General features: G+C 41.5%; 3 protein-coding genes across 3 annotated transcripts in view; all 3 read right to left on the reverse strand.

Moving 5' to 3' along the window:
- gpsm1b (G protein signaling modulator 1b) overlaps positions 1-7,346 on the reverse strand; it is a 42,346-nt gene extending 35,000 nt beyond the window's left edge. The window contains exon 1 of the mRNA XM_080419791.1: positions 7,071-7,346. Within this exon, the coding sequence (XP_080275917.1) occupies positions 7,071-7,138 (68 nt within the window). The 5' untranslated portion in view covers positions 7,139-7,346. The remainder of the gene's footprint in view (positions 1-7,070) is intronic.
- Positions 7,347-13,667: 6,321 nt separating this feature from the next.
- LOC308078923 (COP9 signalosome complex subunit 2-like) lies at positions 13,668-15,005 on the reverse strand (the record flags this gene model as incomplete). The annotated part of the gene is made up of 1 exon (XM_080420264.1): positions 13,668-15,005. The coding sequence occupies one exon, from the start codon at positions 15,003-15,005 to the stop codon at positions 13,668-13,670; it is 1,338 nt and encodes a 445-aa protein (XP_080276390.1).
- Positions 15,006-16,310: 1,305 nt separating this feature from the next.
- LOC308078058 (26S proteasome non-ATPase regulatory subunit 4-like) lies at positions 16,311-17,399 on the reverse strand (the record flags this gene model as incomplete). The annotated part of the gene is made up of 1 exon (XM_080419118.1): positions 16,311-17,399. The coding sequence occupies one exon, from the start codon at positions 17,397-17,399 to the stop codon at positions 16,311-16,313; it is 1,089 nt and encodes a 362-aa protein (XP_080275244.1).
- Positions 17,400-18,879: the final 1,480 nt, after the last annotated feature.

Consider the following 18,879-nt stretch of genomic DNA (forward strand, 5'->3'; position numbering starts at 1 on the left):
AAAAGGTGGTCTTTGGGAACAGTTCAGTTAAAGAAGAAAAGAAGTTAAAGTTGTACAATGCAGAATCACAAATAACGATTTTTAGCAACCTCTGCTGGTCACTACCGTCACTGCATACAATTTCCGTAGTCCTCGATTACCCAGAATTCCATTCGTTTTCACCGGAAGCCGGAAGCGTTTCAAAAAGCGATCTTTTAATTGTTTTATACTATCTACGGATCGTTTCTCTTAGCCAGTGGAGCATTAGTTACCATGAGCTGTGCTTTCTTTTTCTGTTCTTTTTCGATCTTCCAATCCTACATTCTCTTAAAATCAGCGTGAGGTTCCTTTTTGTTATTAGCGCGATAGTTCCTGGCCAAACAGGAAACCGTTGTGGTAGTTCCTGGCCGACGTCATGACGTTGGCCAGGACGTCGGCCACGACGTCATGACGTTGGCCAGGAACGTCATTTTCCCGGGAAAGTCCCCCCGTACACGTTCAATAGAAAATATATAAATAAAAGGCTTCCGGGGGTGAAATTCATGGAGTGGGTGTTGTGAAACTTTTGCCACTCACAAAAGATATACAATTTAACTTTAGTTTTGTTGAAAACGTTACCTAGTATGCCTTTAAGAAAGAAGTTAAAGGGATGTTTCACTTTCCCAAAAAGTTTGGGTCCTTTTATCATCTACTCAGACTTTTGTGAACACCCCTGACAGTTTTTAAGTTGCTCGATTCAGTATTTAGATATTTGATATTCATTTTTCAGACACGCCCCCTTACTATACAAACCCATTGTAACTTCAAACTCTATTTTAACCATGAAAGATTCATCGAAAATCGAGCAACTTAAAAACTGTCCGGGGTGCTCCCAAAAGCCTGAGTAGACGATAAAATGACCAACGTTTTTTTTTAAAGTGAAATATCCTTTTAAGAAAGGGACATTAGTTAAAACTATAGTCAACAGAAACAAACAACTAAACTAAATAACATAACAAAAAGACAAAGCAATACGGAAGTGAAGTGGGACAACAAAAAAAAAACATTTACATCTGCCAGACATTTAAAATAAATTAAAGACGACAAGAGACAACAGCAGAAAGGCACAAAGGAATTAGTCTCTGCAGCAAGATTCTTTTTTATTTTTTTTTAAGTTTACTTTTATTCTTGCCATCGTTGTGGCTGACCCAAAGAATGCCTCTGTGTGGTACAGTCTGCCATTCTCTCCTCTGCTTACCACTCTAATTGGTCTGTTTGGGAGACATTCATCCCATAATAGGCTGCCTGTGGTCTAAAGGAGACAGTCTTCCAATACAGTCACCATGGCAGTACGGGGGGAAGTACACCCCTATTGGACAGGTTTCAGGAACCAAAGTTAAAGTGAAGTTCTCAGTGAGGTCTGACAGTTAAGCTGAACTTTACCATGAGCCATAATGTATGCCCTTTCAATGAAAACAGCTTAGTGTGGACTGTGAGCACACACACAGCCCCGCCAGATGAGGAAGGTTAGTCATTGTTATTTTGTAATAACTAGTACTTGAGTCGGACAACATACTTTCTTATAGCATACCAGCCACAATAACTGACTTTACTCTGACAATTTAATAAAGTGTGTGCTCTTGTCAGTGGTGTAAAGCAACTAAGAACATTTACTCAAGTCCTGTACTTAAGTACAATTTTGAGGTACTTTTGCTTTACTGGAGTATTTCCAATTATCAGTACATTTACTTCTACTCTACTACATCTCAGAGGCAAATATTGTACTTTTACTGCACTACAGTTATTTGAAAACTTTAGTTACTAGTTACTTTGCAGATATAAATTATTACATTATAAAACATACATTTACCACTTTAGTCCTATTTTATACCTAGATCTACAAGCTCACAACTTTTGTGAGCTTGTAGATCTGCTATTTTCAAATATTTTTGTACTTTTACTTTTGGTACTTTAAAGTACATTTTGATGCCAATACTTTTGTACTTTTACTCAGGTAACATTTTGAACAAAGGGCTTTTACTTGTAACAGAGTATGTTTATATTGTGGTATTGAAATATGTGAGTACTTCTTCCACCACTGGTTATTTTGTAATAACTAGTACTTGAGTCGGACAACATACTTTGAAAATAATGTAGCATTCTTATAGCATACCAGCCACAATAACTGACTTTAACTCTGACAATGTAATAAAGTGTGTGTGCTGAGTCTCTTGTGTATAAGTATTTACAGGAGTAAGACTAAATGCCTGTGTAAGCGACTTTTTTATATTATGGTATTGTGAAAAAACAAAGCAAAGCAAAGAAAAAGAAGAGAAAAAAAACATGAATCCAATGTGGAAAGTGAAAGGCCCCAACAAAAGGAATGTTTTTAACCATAGCTGTTTGCGGTCCCACTCCACACACCACTGGGACAAGAGTGTGAGTTGATGTTGACAACAACAATCATTCTAAAGCCTTCACACTTTTTTTCCACAGTGGTTTGATAAACTCTTACAGCACATCATTTGATACACATTTCTAATCACTTTGTTTTGAGCAGAGCTAGTAAACAAAATTGTATTGTTAAATAGCTGCAAACAGGAGAGGCATCAATATGAAAAGCAAAGGCCGCAATGCCTCATTTATACTTGGCCCACGCCGAAAATAGCAGATCTATAAACTACAAGCTCAAAATAGCAGATCTACAAGCTCATATCCGCAGATCTACAAGCTTGCTTGACGTTCTGTGTAAAGCACATTGAATTGCCTTGTTGTTTAAATGTGCTATCCAAATCAAATTGCCTGGCCTTGCCTTATAACCTCGCAATTGTAATCGCAATTGTAGATCTGTTTTTTTATTTCATTTTCGGCTCAGTCAGAGAAGGCGTGCCATAAGCGGACAGACGCCCTTTTCCGCCAGCACCCAAATGCGTCAGTGGCAGTGCCCTTATTATTTTCTCAGTGCATGATAATAAGGTCATATACAATGTGAGCATGAGACTGTAATATCAGCCTTAACTAATCGCCACAGAATTAGCACACAGTCAGAAATGAATGTGTTACTTCATGCAATGTCAATCCTGGCCATACTGATTATGGCTGAGTGTGTGTTCTGTTGCCCCTCTAGGAATACCTTCTTCACGTGATGTGGTATTTCGTTTCACTTGTCCTTGATAGGGGTGATCGGGACAGGTGAAGCATTGTAGTTGATTTAGACACTTGGGAGAGAGTGCCCTTGTACCAGAGAGGATAGAAAATAATTGACTCACAAATTTTACCTTACCTTCAGAATTATAACAGTAGCCTATGTTCATTGATTTATCAGATCTCTCTTGTAAAAATAAAAAACAATTCTCCAAAATAGATATTCTATTCTGTTGTTTTTTGGTCATTTTCATTGTCAGGAGTGGATGGACTGCACGTTCTCACCCTAGCGTCCCTATTATTATAGAAGAAAATTTAAACTTTTTCAGGAATCGCGAAAATAGACGATCAACAAGCTCAACAATGTGTCGCGATACAACACACGCTAAGCTTGTAGATCGGCTATATTTGCGTGACATCATCGCACCAGGAAGTATAAAATAGGGCTTAAGTGGTGATATTACCCTACAGTATATTCAGTACATGTACAGCTAGCTCTGTTGGAGCTCTTCTTTCATTAGGGATTCTGCACTGCTGTTCCCTTTGGCGGAGTCCTGGCTTAGCCCAGGAACTATGTCCTCAGAGTACTAATCCAGCCCATAATTACAGAGCGCCAAGGCTAGTTGTCAGGGAAACCAAAGAGAAACTCTCTAGGAATGCTTTTTGCCGTGTTGTATGTCTATGTCAATCCAGGCAGAACCTCTATTGCTCTATTCTCTCTTTCTGTTACAGTATATTGCATTTTTTTCATTCTCATATCTGCCTGTCTATTCCTCTATATGGTGAAGAAAAGATAAATGGTGCATTTATATAGTGCCTTCCTCCAAAGCGCTGTACAATGGATTACATACATTCACACACATGCACACACACACACACACACACACAGTGGAGGAAAGCAACTTGCAACTTGCTTATCAGGAGCAGTTATAATGGAGTTCAGGTCTTCAGGACATTTTCGACACAAAGTCAGGAGGAGCCGGGAATCAAACCGGCAACCTTCCAATTCCAAGACGGCCACGCTACCCCCTGAGCCACTGCCCACGGCCCCTTCGCCCTTACTGCCTCGATTAACCACTTAAGGCTTATTCCGACATTTTCAAGCTACTATTCAACAAACAAGTGTCATATGAGTTCAAAACGTTAAAGAGTGGAACGTTACCAAGAAATACAGACATTTAGGGGAATACGTCATCAACACCCATAATTGGGTCATTACATAATTATATTTTCCCCTGCCTCACAAAATAAATTGTGAAATTTAAAGACAACACACAATGGTGATTTTGCGTTTGTCCTAAACCGAGAAGTTCACTGAATTAAAATGTGCTCTTTTGATTTGTAATAAACGCGGTAATAACAACCTGGTTATTCCAGTGCAGAGTCTTGAGTACAACTCATCCTCTCGTCCTGCTGCTATTAGACTTTAACCACAATACCCTAGCATCCCTATTCTTAGGGCGAACATTCAGCGAAAATAGCCAGCGTTGTGGGTTGGCCTGTCACAATTATTACATAATTGTCTAATCGCAATTATAATCGTCATAATCGTTTCCATGTTGAAAAATGTTGAATATGGTTAAAAACATTTTCAAAAAGTAGTGGAAATAGCAGATCTACAAGCTCACAACTTATCACGATGTGATGCGTTGTGAGCTTGTAGATCGGCTATTTCCACTATTAATGTTTTCTTTTGTAAGTATAAAGTGATTAAATATGCCAGTCATTTATTTGTATTTAGTTTTTTTGTCATATCTACCCTGTGTAACTTCAAAGCCTAAAAGCCAAACAGAAATTTAACTTTTATTCATAAGCTCCAGTGTTCAACGACAAAAACTAAATCGTTAATAGCAATTATTTGCGTGACAATTAATCAAGAAAAATTTCATAATCGTGACAGCCCTAGTTGTGAGCTTGTAGATTGGCTATTTTCGGCGTGGTTTTTAACACATTAGAGCAATACGTTCACATTGCGCAAACTACCTTTAAGTTAAGGCTGTTGTGTTTCGTCTAGCTAGGGTTTTGGTACTAAAATATGTCTAAGATACAAGTTACGGTATGTTATTTATGTATGTACAAAGGGACTTGGAAGTTGTTCCTATCATGCCTGATATTGTCATAACTGTGAGAGCAGAGTAAACAAAGCTAAGTAAGTACACACTCAACATACTCTATGAAGAAGCTGAACATACAAAGTGGAAAAATAAAAACATTAGAGGCCCTACATGGTAAATAAATCCTTGGAAAGACAAAGACAGCCACTGCACTAAAAAGGTTATGGATTGACACTGCGTGGGCTGGGAAGTATAGAGGGAATGCTGTGACAGTAGGCAGGCCTCTATGGCCATATGATGGAAACAAAGCAAAATACAGTAAGTGTGTGCATGACGTGCGTGCGTCTGTCTGTTTGTCCCAGGGGCATGATGACCTCACGGGGCTTGTGAATGTCAATTCACAACTCAGCAGCCATTAACATTCCCAGCAGCCCCTTCTGTGTACACAGCCTGTCCCTCAAGTGGCGTGGGGGTAGCAATTTCTACAATAGCAAGACGTTGACGGTGTTTAACTTTGATATAAATGTTTGTCCAAAAGTGGATAGGTTTTTGTAATGCTGAGTAGTGAGTACACATCAGGTCACGTCAAAGTGCTGGCTGAATGTGGCACATGTTACCCGTAAGAGCCAGTGCACACACACACACACACACACACACACACACACACACACACACACACCCGCACTGTCACTGTCATAAGCGAGATTTGTGACATTTATGGGGTGCGGTGTGAAAGGGACAACAAAATCACATCACACAAAACAGATATGACTCATCAACTTAAAGCAGTGTTAAAATGTTTTAAATGAAAATAATTTTCACATAAATTATTTTAGAGTATTACGCCTGATGGAAACAAAAACAAATATTTGCCAGCCCAAAACTATTAAATGTACAGTAAATATAATGTTCCTACAGTTTCATGATGTGCAAACAGGCAGCAGTACTAATGGGAAATGCAAGAATATTATGCAGACAAGGCGATTAAGAAACCTTTTGTCATTTCCTGTTATATTATTATACACTAATAACCCATTTGTGTCACTGCCTGTTATATATACACGACTGTCAAATCACAGCAGTCAGGTGTGTAGTAGGTCTGTATATATCTCCATCATCCTCACGTGTGTGTTCTTCTGCACTGTATTTACACGTGGTCGTGGCGTGATAGTTCACCCATATGGTGTGTTTTAAAAGAACGAGCCATGTGTGTGTTTGTGAGTGAGTCCGTCTCTTCCCATCCCCAGCCAGCCAGCCAGAGACACTCCTTGCTACATCCCACCCATCATGTCAGTCCACGTCTTATACGTGGCTCCCTCCAGTCTGCACATTCCAGCCACCACCACAGTCAGACCAGCAGCAGTTCAGTTCACCCAGAGCTAGGCTGAGATCTCAGGGAGCCAAGCCAGGAATGAGGCTTAGAACTGGGGCTGCTTTGGGGCTGAAGGGAAGGAAGGAAGCTGTGCCTGGGTCTTTCTTTCTTGGTGGCTCTACAGCACAGGGAGAGCTGGTTGGGCCAGCTTTCCTTGCCTTGCTCCTCCTCAGTCAGTCATGCATTGAGCCCGGCAGACAGTCCTCGTCTGCCTCCTCCTCCTTCTCCTCCTCCCCACCCTGTGTCTTTCTCTTCCTTCTCTCCTTTGACCCCCTCCTCCACCGGTAACAACAACAGTGTACCCAAGATCAGGCTACAATTAAAGCAGTGTCAACCAAAAGTCTCCCCCATAGGGTCATACAATGCTAAAATCTCTGTGTCTCCCCCATAGGATCCTAGAAAGCTAAAAAATCTGTGTGTCTACCAAATATCTCCCCCATAGGGTCTTACAAAGCTAAAAATCTGTGTGTCTCCCAAATGTCTCCCCCATAGAGTCCTACAAAGCTAAAAAAAATCTGTGTGTCTCCCCCATAGGGTCCTACCTTGAGTGGAGCCTCTTGCTTGCCAGATCCTGGTCCATTATAGTACCGTTAGCAACGGACTGAGCCATGGAAGGAGCTGCTCTATCTGGACTGGCAGCCTCCTACCTGCCTCTTCCTTCTGGTTCTGAGGACCCTTCAGATTACCTTCCTCCGCTAACTATTCACCACGTCTTTTCTTTTGTATGCCTCTCTCAGCTGCCTGTCTCTCCCATTGGTCTCTCTCTCACTCTGTCTATACACACACACACACACACACACACACAGTAATGGCAGCTGCTGCTGTGCTGAGGAAGTGAGGTATTGTGCAAACACAAGCCATATAAAAGACAGCCCCTCCCCCGACGTGACATCATCAGAGGCTGGGGAGTAAAATAGAGAGAGAGAGAGAGTGTGTGTGTGTGTGTGTGTGTGTGTGTGTGTGTGTGTGTGTGTGTGTGTGTGTGTGTGTGTGTGTGTGTGTGTGTGTGTGTGTGTGTGTGTGTGTGTGTGTGTGTGTGTGTGTGTGTGTGTGTGTGTGTGTGTGTGTGTGTGTGTGTGTGTGTGTGTGTGTGTGTGAGAGAGAGAGAGAGTGACTTTAGGAGTAGGACAGTGGTGAAACCCAGTGGTGGAAAGTAACTAAGTACATGTACTCAAGTACTGTACTTAAGTACAATTATGACATCTGATCTACAAGCTCACCATGCATGGTGATGCGACGCATTGTGTGCTTGTAGATCTGCTATTTTCAAATTATTTTTTTTACTTGTCAAATGGGACATTCTGCATAATGAGTACTTTCTACTTTTGGTACTTGTCTTTAAGTACATTTTGATAACAATATTTTTGTACTTTTACTCAAGTAATTAACTTGAAAAACATTTCAGTACTTTTTCCACCACTGGTGAAACCCTACTGTCTTTCTCTTTCACTTCATCTGAAAAGCACACATGCATGTGAAGAGGACGGTATGATGGGGGGATACATAGCCAACTACGCCACCTATAGGGAATTGCACCCTAGGAAATAGTTATAATAATATATATGAAGACATGGCTGAACCACATGAACCCTATTGTCCCTATTCTGGAATTCTCAACATTCAGCAAACAGCATTAATTTCTCACAAGCTTTTAAGCGAAGAGATTTGGTGTAGATGGAAAAAAGGAGGGGGCCAAGTAGCCTATATTTAGACCCCTGGGAGACCCCGATCAACAAAGGATAGGGTTGAAACTTTAAACCACAAAGAAAGGGCACTTGAGTGCATAATGGAACTTGCCACAAGGTCTGTACAGAGAGAGGCAGATCTGTGTGTCAATTGCAAGAATATAAACTTGCTTTATTTTTGTAAAATTTTACAAACACGTATTAAAATACTCAAATAGAGGATTTATATTTTGAGCAAAACATTCAAAAGGCCACCCGAAAAGTCACAGTGGCACAGTCATACATGTGTCCAAATTGGGGAGTGGGGGGTCGGGTGTACCAGTGAGTGGAGGGACATGGGCTGACCAGCGCAGTTCTGGGTCAGCCTAATTGTTGTCTTCAGATAACACAATAATAAATATCTTGGGCAATGGTTCTCTAATTTTTTCATGTCAAGGACCCCCAAATTCATATTTATTTGGCCACGGACCCACATCTGAAAATATTTTGTGCCAGGGACCCCCACACAAGATTTGTGTTGTTAAAATGTTCCAAAAATATGCCATTTTCCTTTTTTAAATAGGAGATCTACAAGCTCACTTATAGATCGGACATTTTCAAATAGTCAGTGTACTGTAGGCCTATAGTGGTTGAACTGATTTTTATGCTATATTAACTACTTTTGTTCAGGACCCCCAAAGGACCCCTGGGGGTCCCCGGAACCACTGATTTCCGGGGCACAAGGTAGGCCTAACCACGGGTGAACAGGCCTACTTGCCCAGGCCCAGGGGCCCAAGATCTCAGGCTTAAAGTGACATGTTATTATCTACACCAGGCCAAAGGTTTATGTTTTCACACATAGTCTGTCTATGTGTTTGTCTGTCCGGAGCTAATCTCACGAACAGCTGGACCGATCAGGGCCAAATTTCTTAGGCTAAGAAAATGCCTCCACACGTTTATTTTTCACATATTGTACAATGCAATTATTTTATGATGCAAGTCAATGGCGGTCGGATCGAGCTGAAACCTTGCAGAATATGGAGTCATGAGTCATAGATATGTCATGGATGACTGACATCATAGACGGACCACATGAAGTCCAAGATCCACATGGGAACCACGGCGTTAGACTGTGTGCACTATGAATAGCCTGTGCACGCACTGTCAGCCCACACATGATGTTGTTGTCGGGCAGAAACCTTGTATCAACATATTTCAACGTTTTATCTACAAGCTCAGCTTGTAGATCAGCTATTTTTTTTCTTTTTTTAAGTCAAGTGTGGTAAGTGTGTCTGTGGGTTTTATAAATATTGAACCAGTGAAAAAAGTGTTACCAAGCGCTTGTGACTAAATAATAACTACATTGGACCCATTGGAACACAGGTCCTTTTTCCATTTCCTTATACAGTAAGTAACAGTTTTGGACATTTCCAAGGGTTAGGTTTCCACAGCGTCGATGTGTAAATGGAGACACAGGACCAAAACATTATTCTCTCTGACAAAAACAGAGAAAAGCATCTGACCATCATGAACGATGTGTCTCTCAGAAGGTAGGACATCATGTAGACATCCTGCAGTACTTTAATGAGAGCTGTGTCTAGGCCAAATATAAGATGTATTGTACGTTCCTGCTTCACAATAGTACTTTCCATTGCACACCAGAAAAGATATTGTATAATGTAAGAAGAAAACCTGCAATATATCAGAAAATCTGGGTTAATTTCTTTGACGTTCTTCCATCATTATCTCCTAATAGTTGATTTTTCTATCTCCTCTGTTTACATTTTTTTTAATATTTGATATTGTCTGAAAGGTGTTGTGAAAAAAGGAAAATAAGAGACTGTTGAGGGTTGAGTAGTGTACCATTCTGGGAAAGGGGTGGGGGGAGGGTCTGGGAGGACTGTTTTTGTATTTTTGTCTTCGTTCTGTTGTGTTTTTGTGTATTGTGTCTTTTCTTTTATTCTTTGTCTTTTTTACAAAAAAAGAAAAAAGAAATGTGATAATGATATGTGTACATTGTGCATTGTCAATAAATAAATCATTATAATAAAAAACAATAGTATTTTCCAGGATACTCTTAGTTGCTTGTTTTAGAAGAGAATGCACTTAATACTTCTAGTGATTAGTAGTTTCGTTCCCTACCTTTTAGAAACTGGTCGATTGAGGTCACTATTCAAGTTTGAGAACAAGGAGACAGGTCACACATGTGAGGTCAAGATTAGCTCAATCTGTGTATGATCTTGACAAGTGTGCACATGGCAAAATGGAGCAACGCCTGCACACACAAATAAATGCACATAAATGTACATACACTGTACATGTTGTACAAATATATTTACACACACATACTGAGCAGTGCAAACATACGCAGATGGATACTGTTTAGAAGTGGGACCCATGCAGACAGCATTCTCAACTTTTACACGCCAGTAGGCCTAATGTCTCACAATTTGCCTGTGCTTAAGTCCCTCCCTGGACCCCCCCTGGCATGATACAGTATGTGGCACGGTTTGCAGCCAGTTGTGAGGCAGGAGTAGATAGTATAGCTATATGTTTCTTTAAGTTAACTATGTTAAGTGCTTTCTTCTGTCACAAGCACACTACTGCTGCTGCTGCTCTGGCTCGCACGCGTCAAGTGGATTAATTGTGTTTCCGGTATAATAATGTAATCTGGGCAGCATTCCAAAATGCCTGCCGCAAAAGCAATAAGGACTCTGAATGTATTTGTCCCCAACAGTTGGGGGACATTTAAGTGAATCAATGTCCATCCATGATACATTTTAGCCAGAAGCAAATTTTCATCTGTAGTCCCTGAGCAGGCAGTTAAAAAGTGGTGATAAAACTATCCATAGAAAAACAGACATATCAATACAATACAAGACAAGACAAGTAGACATAGTACAGGAGACAGAACAATTACAGTAAAGTATGAGAAATGACACCAGTGACAACATCATGATCATGACCCTAGCCCTCTGCAGTATCCAATGTAAACTTTACAGTGCCACCTTGAGGTCAATGAGCGTCATTTAATGTGCCTGAGTGGGCGGAATTTGCAAACCAACTGCCAATTGTGGTGTAATTTTAGGCCATACTTCTTTATTTTTTCTTTTAGTGGATAGAAATAATGAGAACAAAAACAGTGGGGTTTGGAGGGCTTCCCTACTGGGACCCCTAATGAGTATGCAAGAGAACAGGAGTGTTGTTGTTAAAGCAACCTCTCATTTATAAAATACAAGGGTATAGTATAAAAGTGCAGATTCAAGTGCCAAGAAGTTTATAAACCTCCCCCCATCTGATTTATGTCATACAACATCTATATATGAGTGGCGATTTGATCGGATTGACAGTCCTAAATACGATACAGCTGTGGACACAAAAACCTGCCACACCAGTCTCTTATTTACATACTGACATATGGCATGACCTATTTTTGCAATCCTTATCCAACAGAAGGAAAACTTTCAGCAGGCACCAGTCATCCAAGATGAACCAAGAAGCAACACAATAAAGACAGAAAATAATATTTCTCTGAGTTAGGAGTAGTATAGGCTGGTGAAGTACTCGTGTCCAGGGTTGATGATAATAGAAATGTGCTGTTTCGCATCCTGAAAGGTTGGCCTTAATACAGTTTCAGCTGAAGAAAAGATGTGTGCAACTGTATTATTTATAGTGATATCATTGATAGTGATGAGGATGTATCAATGCAAATGAAGCATTAATCAGCTTGTACAAATGTGTGTACATGGTCGCTGACCAAGCGTCCATGTGATTTTGAGGCTATATGACACATTTTGTGAAAGATGCCCTCCAGGGCAAGATGTACATCCCATGTAATTCAACCTATGGTCACTAGATGGTAGCAAACTTAATCTATGAATGTTTTCTACATGCAGTAAGCTTTTTTTTCTTTCCTCCCTGATTGCTAGTGATGTTTTGGCAGAGACCGTTTTATTTCCCCCCCCCCTTTCCCCCCCTTTTTTGCTCAAGTAGACATGTTGGGCAATATGATATAATAGTAAATATAAAATACACTGTATATAATAATACAAATCTTGTGCTAAAAGCCTCCCAAAAAATGCTTCCCTCAAAATGTATATCTTAATTTTTACATCAATCATTACATTAAATAGATGTGTATTTTGTGTTGTTGAGCATGAATTGTGAATTATAAAATGAAATTCGTAAGACAGAAGCAGGTCCATATTTTCATAATGCTTGGCAATTCATGGCTTTTTTCCCCCTTTTAAACACACCAGAAGCCAGAAAAGGTGGAAGGTTGGGCATGGGACTAGCAACCCCAACCCGTAAAAACCTAAAACACTGCCCAGGCAGGGTGTGCTTGCGGCCCCATGCTCCACCTAGGATACAGGATAAGTCAAGTATTTCATTAAAGCATGTACTTTTGAATATGTTTTAAAGCAAGTACTCCAGTACCCAACTATAAATTTCACTGAGCAACTTTCACTTGTAGTTGAGTCACATTTGATCAGGAGTATCTATACTTTGACTCAAGCCTACTGGGTTGAGTATTTTTTGTTGTTGACTAGAAAAAAAAAGGCAGCCTTTGGGTCTTAGGACCCCTATGTAAGCATAGCCCTGTCCTGTTGTTCCCCTGCCACTGAGCCGGGACCTCATGTGACTGCTGTCCTTCTCCTCCCACCTCCCCCCGTCACCTTTGGGTGTCACATTGATGACAGGGGGTTTTTAGTCTTGCCCAAATACATGGAGGGACTTGGTTTTGCAAATTATTCCGAATACAAATTAAAAAAAGAAATTGGCCTGTAAGCAACGTTCACAAGAAATGTTGTGCTGATATGAATGCACACGCACTCCTGACCTAAAGGACCTCTGGGGGGTCCCGGACCCCACTTTGAGAACCACTAAAGGCCACAAGGCTCCTCTTCTTGTCAGAGATGTCATGGTTCCCAAACACCATCATGCTGTCCCACAGGTTCTTGACAATGTCCGCTGGCAACTTGTGGGATTAGCAGACAGATAAATATATGATGGATGGTCTAGGCAGCGCACTTTGTCCACTCCACTAAGCTTTCAGATCTCTGATTCATAGCTGACAGGGCTTAGCTGAGGAAATAATCTCAACTGTCCTCTACAACTCTCTGTAGACCACTTCTACCACAATAAGATGTCTCCTGTTAATGATCAGGTCCACTGCTCTGCTCACTGGCACAAATTGAGCCAACTGTTTTTTTTTTGCTGTCATGTTTAAAGCAACGATGAAGATGAAATACGGTGTAAACAACTGAAGAAACTGGGCGTTATATGGGGATTCTTGTGCTCAGACAAAACACATTTTTAAAGGTGATTGTTGTGACTTTTCTTTGACATTTTTTATTTTTGTGACTCTCAAAAAGCCTGTGGTATCTCTTAAAGGTTTAAATGGAGAGGCATTTTTATGGAAGCATTCTAACATGCCATTTTCCGCTATTTCCTTTTTTTTTTTTTTTTTTTTCTTTAGAAAGAAGTATCTTTCACCATGTGTTTGTTGACAATAGCTTGGTTCAGTGAGTTCAGCTGGTTTGTCCATTTGTCCAAAGCAGTGTAGCGAGACTGTCTCTTCTTATGGTCCAGTAACATTAGCTGGTTAAGCTGGTCAATGCGGCCCTGGATTGTATTTGCCAGTATGCAATGCACCAGCAAACTCTCCACATCACATACATCAATGTTCAGCTCCTTGGAGATAAAGGGGATGCGTATTCTTGTGTATGGTTTGATGAGTTTGATAAGTACTTGAGTTCTGATGTTCCGCAGGAGTTCCCCAATGTGCTCTTTGATGAAAGTGTCTTCCATTATGTTACTGCGATTTAAGATTTTCTCGAATCCAGCGATGTCATTATTCTGGTAGGCGCCTAACAAGTTTGTCATCACTAGGATCTCGGTGTCATTCTTATAGGGTTTGGCCTCCTGAGAGTCAAAGGGGTTGATTGCTGACTTCATTAGCATACTGGCAAGGACCAGGTACTTCAGGCATGTGGTTCTCCTTGGGCTCCCAGACTCGTCGTAGTTTTTGAAGGCCTCAAAGAAGTCTATGTGAGCCTTCTCAAACTCGCCCTCCCTCAGGTGCATCTTCCCCCCACATTCTCTGATGAGTCCCATGATGAGCGGGTGAGGGATGGCTGACTTGATGTTAAGAGATAGCTTGTACAGGGCCTTCAGTTTCTTGTTGTTCTTCTGTGCGGTGTACATCTGGATCTCCAGAGCGTATATCTCTAAGAGCTGTGTGCCTTTCTTTAGGTCATCCTTTCCACTGTCTGTATGACATGACTGGAGCAGTTGTTGGACTACCTTCTGTAGTTTTCCATATTCCTCACTCTCCAAGTACAGTTTCCCCAGCTTTGAGTTAGTCTTAAACCATGATCTGTCATTCTTTGCATCTTTCAAAGCCTCAAGAGTAGTTTCATAGAAATTCTGTAGCAGGTCCATCTGTTTGGCGGTGGAGATGTAGTCCAGAATGGAGTTGATGGACTTCTCTGAGTAGTTGCTGGTGACGGCACTCCTGATATATGTCAGCAGTTGCTTGTATCTGTCCATCATTTCTGGAAAGTTGTTCAGCTTGAAGTGTATTTTGACCATCTGTTTGAGTGCTTTGAATCCCCATTCTCCTTTCTCTCCTTCTAGTTCCAGCACCTTTTCAAAACTGCAGAGTGCTGCTTTGGGGTCATCCTCCTTGAGACCTTTGGAGTTATAGTACTGGTTCTCCAGGCCCACATTGGGTCCAGACGTGCTGTCATCCGATTCCATTTCATAGTCTTCTTCATCGTCGCACATGAAGTCATCTTCCATGTCAGACATCGTGATGGTTTTCCTTGCTTATACCAAAAGAAAGCAAAACTGAAGCTTAGATCGAATCACAAAGTTAGAGAGTGTTGGAATGACTCAGAAACTAAGATACCTGTTGCATGCTATATATATATATACCACTGCAGTGACGTATGAGCAATTATACATCACTAGCGCATCATGAGTGCCATGCCTGTTAAAGCTACAAAAATGCCCAAAAGTGGTGTTGGGAACTGCAGAGGCAACAAATTGTATTTATTTATTTTCTTATCTCTATAATTTTTTGCCCAAATATGGAAATAACTGATGTCATAGTACTGATGTCATAGATGACTAACGTCATAGACTGGCTACTGCACTAGACTAGCCTTCAGGTCCTTTGATAAGGTGCTGCACAGGTATTGGGGAAAAAGCACAAATTGTGTTTTATCATGTTTGTCATGTTGGCTATTATATGGCCACAGTTCCATACAGAGGAAAGAATATCCCCTCCAATACAGTATGTTACAGTAATTCTATTCAATCACCATCATTTAATTTAATCTAATTCAAATGCGACACCCGTTATGAGAGTTCTTGGACGCCAGGTTATTACGTCATGTGTGAAGCACAACAACTTGGGACAGTTCAGGGATCTCCATATATAGGCAACACGTGGACACAGCCACACACACAGACAGACAAATTCCTGAATTTGTAGGTAGAATATTCAGAAGCTCATCTCCAGTTTCTTGGAGTGGTACCAGATGAGCTCCGCATGAAAATGTAACTATTTTGCGTATCTTTTTTTTAACACTGGCAGATTCGTCTGATTTCCAGGCTAGCACTTTATTGCCTTTGCATGGTCATGCAAATCAGTGGTATATATATAATTAATTGCTACTGATAGCAGGAAGTCAATATAAAAAGTGTAGAAATGTAAAATCCGCACCTCTCTAAACCTTGTTTATGAATTTGCCCAGGCTAATGCCCTAGTTTCACGTTAGTGATAATTTAAAACCAGACTACAATATTTCCCCCGTCAATAGGACTTATGCTGTGAGAAGACTTGACCATGAAAAATATGTTTCCTCCCAGATCAACCCATAAACACGAGTTGGCAAAAAAAAAAAAGAAAGAAAGAAAAAAGAAAACGGTTTAGTTTTTCCTCAGACGTGAGCATAGTTTGCAGATAAGACTTCATATCACCTGTCTAACACCATATTGGGGTCCTCTGACCCTTACAGTTATAGACGGACGACACATCCTGCATTAAGTCTGCCAACTTGTTCATGTCACATCCATGTCTCAGTCCTGCATGTTTCTGTCCTTGCTTCCTCATTTCTTTGTCTCCTCGTCCTTTTTAGCATCTGGCTTGTTTCCTGGCTGGGAAGCCAGCGAGCTGATGGCGTTACGGATGGCCTCGTCGTCGGGGTCCACGCCGGGCAGGCTCTCTATGACACTCTGAAGGAACTCTGGATCCTGCATCACGTCATTGTCATCCTCCTCCCTGGTAGACTCCGCAGTAGTGTCCATGGGGGCTCCTGTGTCCATGTCCCCGAATTCTCCTCCTGAAAGAGACATCTGCAGGGCATAGGCTATCTGCTCCTCCTCTGTCATGTTGTTAAAGTCGGGCTGAGAGTCTGGTTGAGAAACAGACATCTGAGACGAGGCCTCATCGGATTCGCCTGCATTGGGTGCGGGCACGCCTGTCTCAGCAGCAGAGGCAGCAGCTGCTCTTTGCTCCTCCATTGACACACGTAGGGCCAGGGCCAGCTCTGGATCGTTACTGGGGTCCACGCCGAACTCAAAGTCATTGGCTCCCAGGCCCATCATTGAGCCTCCTTCGCCGTCCAGGATGTGTGACGAGACCAGGGCATCGGCAAGGTTGGCTCCAGGTGGGACAGTGGCCAAGTGGGAGCCTGTCCCTTCATTGCCATTCAGAGTGTTCATGAAGGCAGTAAGCTTTTCTGTGTTCAGCTCCTCTTCTCCAAAACTGATAATATCCACATTGACCTTCTCTTTTTTCAAGCGCTTTGCCAACTTAACAAGGTCTTTCTCGTTATCCTCCACAGGACTCCCCACGAAGGCAATGATTCTCATCTTGTGGTTTTTCCCTTGCCTGTGCTTTAGGGCAAGATGAGCCACTCTAATGGCTGTGCAAAAGGAGATCTTGCCACGGGGCTGGACAGCATGGAGTTTGGACTGGAAGCGGCCAGTATCAGGATTATTCTGTAGGGTCATCAGGACCTCACAGTTATTTGCCATTGTGAGGAGGCCCACGTTGTTCTCTGGGTTACTGCGAGTTTTGGACTTGCAGACAATGACGACGGCATCTTGCTGAGCCTGTAGCCTCATTGGCAGAAAGTCTCCATTTCTCATATATTCACTGTTGTCCACACAGAACATAGTACTTTCAAGGACCATTCTGAAAACCTGATGCTCGACTGAGGGATCACCTGTCTACTATATATATTATACTGCCACAGTGACGTATGACCCACATACAGTCACATACATCAGTGCAACGTCATGAATACCACGCCCGTTGTGGGGTAAGACCGGTATAGGTCATCATGGTTACAAGACGGGGTCTAATAACGCAGTGGCTTCCCTGATGTCACGTTAATGATGTCATACATAGATAACATCAGTGTGGAACTCCATATTTGGGCAAGACTGATCGGTGGATCGGCAGGGCAGAGGACCTGAGATTATGGATTAAAAAAAGGCTCTGCTCTGGATGTCGTTTTTTTTTTTTATAGAGAAATTGAAATCATTCAATTGGCTCTAAATTTCCTTCTAATAATCTTGAACTGATTGGATTACCTACTAGTGCACATCTGCTTTTATGACGGTTGCTGTGTCTTTCTTATAGGGCCATTTCCCAGATTTTGAACCTGAATCCCCCTTTTATGATGTTGAAGACCTAATAAACATGTTGTGATATAAACTTGGACTAGTGGATTACAGTCCATACATACAGTCCATGCTTCCTGTAGTTCCAGTCTGACTGGCCCCATGCCCAGCCCATGTTATACTGTCTGCGTGTCTGTCTGCATCTGTATCTACTGTATGACCCAGCCCCAAGGGCGTCTCCAAATTGGACTACATAATATGTAGTTCAGCCTCTACCAACACCTCCTCTAGGGCACGTGACACTCTCACATTACCTTTGGAAGATATCTACAGCACTAATATTTGCAGACACAATACAAATGACTATTTACCTAATACAGGTTAAAAAAAATGCACAATAAACTAATGACATACATACCAAACAAAAGCCAAACCTTCAAACAAACAAAAATCACACCCTGTGTGAAGTGGGCGGTGTATTCCTAGCTAATCACAATACTGAATGGAGTCAACCAATCATGTACAAAAGATAAATACATTTATTGAAACACTCTTTATGATGGACGAAACCATAACTCGAAAAAAACCAAGTTTTGGTTTTTTTCGAGTTATGGTTGCTTATATAGGGCTATGCACATGTGTCATGTGACACTGGCCAATCACAGTCCTGAATAGACTGTGATTGGCCAATCACAGCGCAGGATAATTCTACAAATGTCCTGGGCCCAGATCTCAGCGCAGGAAAATGTACATTTTTCCAAATCTCACTTATAGGGGCGGTTTCACCGCCCAAAAAACTCCAACCACACCCCGGCCCTCTCTCTTCCCTCCATTACCACTTGGTGCAGCCTGACAAGGTAATTGACATCAGCTGAAGTCACAGGCTGCATTCTAATGTGAGTAGCCTACACACCACACTCTGTTTACACACCTCCCAGAAATAGACCACATAAATAGAGTGATTATTCCCCCAAAATAAAAGCACAATTGTAACCAAAATGAACTTTCTATTTGCCGGTTTAAGGGGGATGTTCTCACCTACCCGCTG

The sequence above is a fragment of the Gymnoscopelus braueri genome (assembly GCF_963280865.1).
Source record: "Gymnoscopelus braueri genome assembly, chromosome: 22".
NCBI lineage: Eukaryota > Metazoa > Chordata > Actinopteri > Myctophiformes > Myctophidae > Gymnoscopelus > Gymnoscopelus braueri.